The sequence below is a fragment of the Cyprinodon variegatus genome, unplaced genomic scaffold (genome assembly GCF_000732505.1).
Source record: "Cyprinodon variegatus isolate N-32 unplaced genomic scaffold, C_variegatus-1.0 Scaffold678, whole genome shotgun sequence".
Classification (NCBI taxonomy): domain Eukaryota; kingdom Metazoa; phylum Chordata; class Actinopteri; order Cyprinodontiformes; family Cyprinodontidae; genus Cyprinodon; species Cyprinodon variegatus.
This window is the reverse complement of record NW_015151131.1, coordinates 273380-282426: the sequence shown is the minus strand read 5'-3', so window position 1 is coordinate 282426 and position 9047 is coordinate 273380. Positions and strand designations below refer to the sequence as shown.

General features: G+C 41.2%; 1 protein-coding gene across 1 annotated transcript in view; it reads right to left on the bottom strand.

Annotated features, from left to right (window-relative positions):
* Positions 1–907: 907 nt before the first annotated feature.
* sav1 (salvador family WW domain containing protein 1) overlaps positions 908–9047 on the bottom strand; it is an 11425-nt gene continuing 3285 nt past the window's right edge. The window contains exons 2-4 of the mRNA XM_015394225.1: positions 7345–7615; positions 7096–7245; positions 908–2430 (exon numbers count right to left, since the gene is read on the bottom strand). Of these exons, the coding sequence (XP_015249711.1) occupies positions 2217–2430; positions 7096–7245; positions 7345–7615 (635 nt within the window). The 3' untranslated portion in view covers positions 908–2216. The remainder of the gene's footprint in view (positions 2431–7095; positions 7246–7344; positions 7616–9047) is intronic.

The window sequence follows — 9047 nt, the reverse complement described above, 5'->3', positions numbered from 1 at the left end:
GTGAGTGGATGCTTTAGCTTCTTTGACTGCCGACCTGAAATCAGAGCGCAGCAGCGTCTGCTACAGAGCAGCTGCTGCAGCGTTTCTCATCATTTAGGAAACTGATGATGAGGTTTGACCTGAATGGCAGCAGCCTGGTTTCTGGAGTCTTCCAGCGTGTAATCAGCATCACGGAGGCTTTGAAGCAACACATGTTCCTTCCTAATATCCCTGTTGAGTGTTTTAGGAGCTTAATTAGCTTCATCAGTCAGAGAAGTTGTTTATTTTTCTTCTTCCATCCCTCTATGCTTAGGAAAGTGTTACATCTTTCAATTCAGCTCTTTGGCTTAAACACTGCAAAGTTACAGTCACAAAGATAAATAAAGTTGGACCAAATTAATGAACACAAAGCTGTTCCATTGCATTTTTTACCATAATCTTAAGATATTGTGAGTTAATTTTTCAGCAGTTATTACAAAATATTCTATTCAAAGACGTTTAAATAACTACCGTTCGTTTGGGACTTTTTATTGGTTTATTTTGTTCTAGCAGTAGAGTGGATAGTTTGAGGCTTTAAATACATAACGTAGGAATCGGTAACATTTTCGGTGTAAAGAGTCACTTCTGCCCTTGATTCTAATAATAAATCTCCAGTAAAGGATCACAGCGTTTCTATTTTAGAGTTCTAGATAAATGAAACTCAACTTTTACAGATCAAGACTTCTGCATAACAACCAAATCCGCCTGTTTGAACAGCGAGCTGCTGTTAAACTTTGCTTTTATAAAATCAAATCATTTCACGTTTACTCAAGGTCTAACTGGAATTATTTTTAACGCCAAAGTGATAAGAACTTATTTGATTTAAACAAAATATAAAATTGATGGTAGTTTCCATTTTAATAAGAAAAACCAGGAAAAAATAAAAAAGGTATTTTTTCTGAAAATCAAATTTTGTGAAACTTGTGCACTTTGACACGGATCCAATAGAAAAACATGCATGTAGTTGAACATGTGTCTCAATCAGTGATCTAAAATGTCCAGTTCTTGTTTTTAAAATATTTTAAAGTTTCATAAGGCGTGATCAATCCACTCGATTAAAAAATAAAGGAAAAAGTTCCCAAAATAAAAGGGCTCTTCTGTAAATGAAGACAGTAAATCTGCTCCCAGTCTGGTTTTATTCTGTAAATAAATGTGCTGCAACTGATGTAAAACCGCACGTTTCTGGTTTATAGATATAATTAACAAGCAGCACAAGATAACTAATATAAAGTTATGCTTTTTAATTAGTTAAATAACTTTAGATTTTAGCTCTAAAATCCAAAATGTGGTTTTGTGTAACGTGGAAACGCTTCTTCACTCAAAGAACACTATAGGCCTCCCTACATCGATTTAGATTATTTTTCTAATACTTTCACTTTCCGGGTTGTGCTAAATAGTTCAATAAAGCTTAATTTTTGTTCATTTTGTAGAATTGCCACTTTAGGAACACGTTATTACCGAACACGTAAAACAAAGATTCACAGCCATTTCTGTTAAACACGTATCAGGTGACCTTTATATGGTTTTAAGGTGTGATAAAATGTCCAGCAGCTTATTGCGTTTCATCTGAATCAGAGCAATGCCAGGTGAGCGGAGAGATGGGAAAACCGTCGCATCAAATGTGTTTCAGAATTACAAACCTTCCGATTGTCTTTAGTGTACAAAACGCCTCAGAACATGAGCAATGCATACGTTTATTTACTGGTTTAGTCTATGAGGATTACACAGTAACAGGGAGAAAATATATTGCGTTTAAATAAATGAAGCTGCCGGTCGTTTTGCCCTGCAGGAAAAAAAAAGACGGAATAGATGGCGTACGCTTGATATGAGCAAAAACTGTAGAGTTGCTTTAAGAAAGGCACGGTCTCTGAAGCTTCTCATCAAACGTCCAGACTTGGTGCTGCTGTGTTGAAAGAAGAGAAAAATTGCACCGTGATTCACGTCTCGTGGCGTTTTCAAAAACCACCAGCAGCAGCCTCCAGATCGTCTTCCTTCTAGTGTTTTCTTTCAGTCATTCATAAAGTGAACAGCACTCGAAGCGACCACTCCCCGTCAGGGAGTGTTTGGACTTCTTGGCTGATATATTTGGATCAAGCGAAGGCACGGATGTATTTGGTAAGGAAGCAATTACGAGTCTGGATATCAAAGGCAACACGGACCGCTCCCAAACGGCTGCAACCTCAGCGAAGGCGTTCCCGTCACATGTTCCCGATGTAGTTCTTGTTGGGCTGCTGGGTGTACCACTGCTGCCGCTGTTTACGGGCCTCCAGCTCCGACAGCAGCGCCTGTCGATACACCTCGTAGGATTTAACGATGTGCTCCAGCTCCTTCATGAACAGCAGCTTCAGCATGCCCTGATACGTGTCCAAGTCGGCCAGCTGGAACAGCTCCCACTTCAGGATGTGGTCATACCTGATGGGGGAGGCAAAAAGCGGTGGGATGATTGATTTTAGAAAAGTTTGCAGCAATAAGATGAAAAAAGTATAAAAGTCAGTTCAGTTTATTTATATAGTGCCAATTCAAACACGTCACAATTCACCAGATCATTAAGTCTAATTGATAGAAGAGAAATAATTACTGAATATTCTTGATTTGATCAAAACTCCTATAATTATTGCTTTAACAATAAATGTGCCTAAAAATACTAGGAAACAGAGATCCTAATTTATAGAAAAATACTTAACAAAAATGAAACCATTTAGACACAAACTTTACCTCAAAGATTGTCAATAATTTGGGCTGCAAACTGAAAAAAACCAACTGAGGTTGATGTATCCATCAAGCAGAACCTGAGGTCCGTTTCACAAATCAGTTTTAATCCTTGATGTTAAATTGATCAAGCCTGGGTGCCATTCCGAACTTAGTCCCGCCCACAACGTTTGAGGTCGGGAAGTTCGGTCTGGCATTGCTCAACAGTAGCGCGAGTATGCTAGCACAATATCTGGCGGGCCAATCAAATTGTCAGGGCGGGCTTTATACGATGATTGACAGATGATCAACAGTAACGTAATCAACCATGTGACCAAAGCTTGGGTGACAACAACAATGGCTGCCGCTGGAGAGTTGAGGTGAGTAGATTCTAGGGTTGTCACGATACTAAAGTTTTCAACTCGATACCGATACTAAGGAAAATATTCGATACTCGATACCATTTTCGATACCACAAGGATAAAATTTCAACAGAAATATTTTGATTAATAATTAAAATACCATAAATAAATAAATACAATAAACAATAAGAACAACATTTTGAGGTTGTTTTCTGTGCACAGTATTTAGCAAGCTTGATAAAAAAAACTTACAAAATTAAAATTAAGTTTTCCTTAATTGGCTATGCTTTGCACATAACAATGACACTAGCCAAACCGGTTAAGAAACAAAAATAATTCTCAGCAGCTGCAACTGTTACAAAAAAAGTCTGAAACTGAAAAGTGCGTAGAATTATTCGATCACACAGTGTTCAGAAAGTGCATTTTCCTCTATTCTGCACTTTAGATGAATGACTGCTTAGGTGCGACTGGTACTCGATACTTTTGAAAATGAGTATTGTATCCGGATACAACGTTTCAGTATCGATACTTTTTTGAGTATCGATACTTTTGACAACCCTAGTAGATTCTGCTATTAGGTCTGTTCTAGAAGATATCGACAGCAAATTAATTTTAAAAGAGGAACAGAGAAACGCGATCAAGGCATGAAGACGGTTCTTCCGGCTGGTCTCCTTCGTCGTCTGCCCATTTTTTAAACACAAGCATGTTGCGTTCCAACCGTGTTATAACGTTCTGACAGGACCGACAAATGCGATGTGATTTGACGTTTTGTAGAGTTGTAATCCTAAACGGAGAACTTGATCGTATGTGCATTCGCCTTTACCGTTTTTCTTAAAAATTAGGTTTGTGTGTTGAATGACTCCTTGTATCCTCAGGTTCATTTTGCAACACCGGCAAAAATCTTTCACGCTCATCTTCTTATTCTAGGCGTGCAACTGCACGCTTTGATTTTTGTTGACAACAACTATGCGTGGCTTAACATACGTCACGCACTCCGTTGCTCTTATTGGTTGTAGGTCTATCCAATTGAGTGCAGAGGCATTTTTTTTCCTGGTTCGTTCGAAACACGCCCCATAATCACAGCTCTATGGAGCAGCATCAGACTCATTCTGACTAGAATTGAGTCGGACTACGTCAGGCTAGGATTGATCTAGCCAGAAGTGGAAACAGAGAGCTTAGTGTAGCATTAAAAAGAAATATTGGAGAAAGTGTTTAAGCGACAGAGAAACAGCTCCCTAGCAGGACAGGAGGATGGAGACGGTTGCTACTTAGAGGTAGTGCACAAGTTTTTATGTACTCTATTTATGGCAGACACATTAAAAACGCTTTCCTCTCTGTTCTTCCATTTGTAGGTCACTAAAATAGAATTCAAATTCCTAGTGAAAACTGAAAAGTTTTTCTATTTTTTTTTTCTTCCCCCCAGTCAGGAACTGGATAGGGGGTGGCAGCCTAGTGGTTAGGGCAAAGAGCTTGGAATCCAGAGGTTCTGAGTAGGGATGGGAATGGAAAACTGGTTTCTGTTCAGAACCGGTTCCGTGTGTTCCAATTCCATGGCACCGTTTGGCAGCTCGCTTCAGGCAGCACCAGAGCCGAGCGCGGGCCAGCACGACCTGCGTCACGTTTATTATGCAAGTTACGCACACGGCATTCAGTAAGCAAGTACGGCGAGACCAGGCGCATGTCTAGAAAAGCAAAACAAAAGCGGTCAAAGCGAACAAAGGTTTGGCTTCATTTTAAAGGGGAATACCAGGGTTTTTTTTTTACTTTGGTCCCTTGATTTTCCGTTATTCCATCATGTTCTACTCTCCCATATGAGTTCAGTGTCAGTTGGAGCCGTTCTGAAGATATTCCGTTAGGTTATATCCAGTAACGTCTTCCTATGGGCAACGACTTGAAGGCACAAACTAAACTGTTCATCATTTATTCTTTATGGTACGCCAGCATTCAGAACATGGAGGACAATCACTGTCCCACAGACATCCGCGTTATATTTTTTATATTTATATCTTTTAAAAACGAAGCGGCGCGTGTATGACATCATCCGCGCGCAGCCCGGGGCCACAGGCGGCTACGCTCTACCCCTTCTATTCATTCTAGCTCATCTGAATCGTTCATTTGGAGAGCGAGATCATCCATGGTAGCAGCACTAGACATCTTCCAGGCATGAGAGGAAAACTAGCAGCAGTTCAGCGGACAGGAGGAATGAACGGTAGCCGGCGCGCGGATGACGGATGGTGGAATATGAAAGGACATCTAGACGCGGTCTAAAAAAATCTCTCCGGACAAATATTTAATTTGCTGCAAATAAATGCAGCTCCACTGATTGTATCGTGGTCTAAAGAACATGCTCTGTTCGTGTTCTTATCACCTAATGTGTCTAACAGTCCTGGTGTTTTTTTTTGCATAGAACCATGACAGAACTGTACTGCCTGAATCAGGTAATAAAAACAAGGTGATTGCTTTAAGGAGGGTGGAGACAGAGGAGACCTGCTCCTGAACAGGTGAGCTCTAGGGAGAATGTTACTATGGTAACACATACAGAAGCTGAATAAAATGTCTTTGTGACACGGAGAACTCAGTTTTCATTAAACCTGCTTCGTGAAATTGACCTCTTTGCACTTTTGGCCCTTTTTAATAGTGCTGCAATTGTGTTTAACATTAACTGGTTGATCTATTCTGAAGCCAGTTTTGATCTCTAATGTGAACCCAAACCTCTGATAAAAGCAGGTGGGTCATAATGTTTAGGAGCAACACAGGAACAACCGAGGCTCAGATCTGTTAGGGCACATTCCCTCTGCTGCTCCTGTTCTTAAGGTTTCTGTTTTGGTGTTTGAATGTGGGTCTGGACCTCTTCACCGCTCCATGTCGCCGCAAGAGATTTTCTATGGAAGAAAAATCCTTACCATATTTCAAATTAAAAGCATTTCCAGAAATGCTTTTCATTTTTGGAAGCGAATTGGTCTGACTATCGGGACACTGAACGAGCACAATGACCAAAACAGTGGCAGAGCTGCTGATGGAGGCCGCTGCTGCTTTAAAGCAAGTGCCTGCTTCTAGGGACCTGTGGCAAAGCCGACTGCTCCTGAGTTTCCCGCCGGCACGCTTACAATATAATGCAATGCAGACGTGCACAGCGCCCCCTACCGAACAAGATGGGTAGCCCGGTGAGCAAGGACCTGAGGAAGAGCGGCTGCTGACGTCACTCTGCTGACCCCGCCGCTCACAATGCTTTTTCATTTTCAAGTTATGGACAGTGCTTTGCTGGCAGACCATGAAAACCAAAAAGCAATGTCCGCTGTGTTTTCTCTTTGATTATAGCATAAAATCATTTGCATTTTCTTCTTTAAAAATCTTAAAGAAGAAAATGCAAATGCAAACAGGATGATTGATTACGGTACTAATTTCATTTATGAGTCAAGCAATGCAGCCACATTCTTAAAATGAAAAAAGCCTTTCTGGAAATGCTTTTCCATTTTCAAATTTTACATTTCCAATTGAATTTTGGTATGTATTTGCTGGGGTACATTTTGAGAAATAAATCTCAAATGTCTTTCTTTTTCATTTTAACTAAAAGGATGAGCGGTGTTGAGGAAGCAAATGAAAATGCAAACAGGATGATTGATTACTAATTTCATTTATGAGTCAAACAATGCAGCCACATTCTTAAAATGAAAAAGCATTTCTGGAAATGTTTTTTCATTTGAAATATGGTAACGATTCGCTTCCATAATTTTCAGCCTATTTGGGGTTAACACTATTTTTTTTGCTTCTTCCTCCACATAAATACGCAGCTCTAGCGCCACACATTAACCTTTTGTTTTTTGCCAACAGCTCCAGGAGTTTGCTCCCGTGGAAACTCCACCAAACTTTTAGCTCCTTTACTGCAAAATTGGCATTTATTTTAGCTAAATCTGTGTGAAATTTAAGGAACAATCAGGAGTCTGACCTTCACCCCTAAAAGTTCTTCCTTTAAAGGTCACAGAAGCGGCTCCCTTTGAGCCGCTGCTGCAGCACAATCTGAACTCACTTGAGGGGGGCCCGTGCGTACACCTGCAGCCAGTCTGGGATCTCGGCCGTGTGGTAGGGGTTAGCGGGCACCAGCACGGGCTGGTTTCTTTCTGCTGGACGCGGCTGATAGCTTACAGGAGGCGGTGGGGGCTGATCGTAACGAGGCACACTGAAACAGAATTTAGTTTCACGTTATTCTAAAGTGCATAAATATTAGCATCAGCTTCTTGTTTTGATGTCTAAGATGTAAATATATTACTGCTTTCACCTCGGGGCACAAGGATGGCGATACTGTGCTCTTTCGTTGATGTGATCCATATAGTAGACCCCAAACTCAGCAGACTCCACCTTCTCCCAGCCTGGGGGGAGCCCTTCCCTCTCCAGAGGGTGGCTCCAGTGTGTAGTGTTGGTGTTGTGGTCGATGTAGTACTTCCTGCCCCGGATGGTCCAGTCCACAGTCCAACCGGCAGGAAGGGGGAGGTCCTCCGCGGTCAGACTGGAGAGGTTCCCTAGAGACTTGGCCTGAATTCGACCTATGCCTGAAGAAAACAAGACATTTCTCACTAAAAGGCAAAGATACAGAACAAATGTGCAGCACTGCAGCTGTCAGCTTAATCCACCTCTAGGGAAAAAAAAAAAAAGATATTTTCAACTTCTTACTGTGTGGGAAAGAGGAGGAATGTGCTGAGTTAAAAAGGTCATCTAATGGGTCAACTAAACACACAACAGGCCGAGATAAGAATGCCTAGAATCAGTACTAAGGTGGACGGATGCAGGATGAGAGTAAAAATCTGATTCAGGCAGAGTTGTAAATCAATTAGACAGCTGAGGCAGATCATCCAAAGTAGAGTCTTTAATGAATAGTAGGAAATATCTCCCAACACACGAGAGCAAAAAACACAGAATTCCCAAAAACACTTTCTAGAAGCTGACCTGCCAATATCTACGCTACTTTTATAGAAGAACAACATCAGCGGAGGCATGTTGGACCAGCCAGCCGTGAGGACGACCATCATGGCCGACAGACGAAATAAGCAGAGAATTCTGGGGAATGAAATATCTGAGGAAAAAGCTGATGAATTGAGCAGGAGAGTGACAGCAGCAGAGCTGGAGCTGAGGGAAGGAATGGAATGTGTTCCTCCTCCAAGGAGACGGACTGAAACGTCTCCTCCTTCACCCCATCATCATCCTTAACGGCTCCTTTTTCCCTTTAGAAAAATACGCCTTGAGGAACTAAAGTGGTAATACTTTACTACTTTTCCATCATTCTACAGCCTGGAATATAGATTCATTTATTTGGATTTTATCAGACAAACACAAATGTTGCAAGAATGGGAGGTGTATACAAAGTAAACATGGTTTTCTAATGTTTCTAAAAATAAAAATCTGATTTCAGCGAGTCAACACTTTTTAGAGCCACCTCTCCCTGTAATTAAAGCTGCAAGTCTTATTTTAGATTTACGCATCAACTCACTGACATATTTGCCCATGTTTCCATTAAAAATAGTCCATTTGTTGACGTTTTTTCACAGATTCTGACTCGGATTAAAGTCTAGAGTTTGTCGAGGCCATTCCTGACACATGAGTTTGGTTTAAAGCGTTTTATTAAAGCTCTGGCTGCAGGTGGTTAACCCGACTCTTTTGCTGCCTGTTTCTCTCTCCATCTCCCTGCCAGGTCTGACCAGCTTCCCTCTCTTTGCTGCCTCAGCATAAAGCTGCCACTGCTATGTTTTACCAAAGAGAAGGCATGTTTAGTCTGATGTAGTTCCTTCTCAGCTGACCAGAGCACCTACTACCACATGTCTAAACCTTAACTGGGACGACTTCTAGCTTTACCTTAACGACGGCTCATTTTTGGTCAATATTTTCTCTCTTTGAGAGAAATATCAGCTGTGCTGCTGCCATCAACACCTTTGTTTCTAGATGTTGGAGCTTGGCCTGTTTTCCAGTGTAGTCCTGTTTCTCTGACTG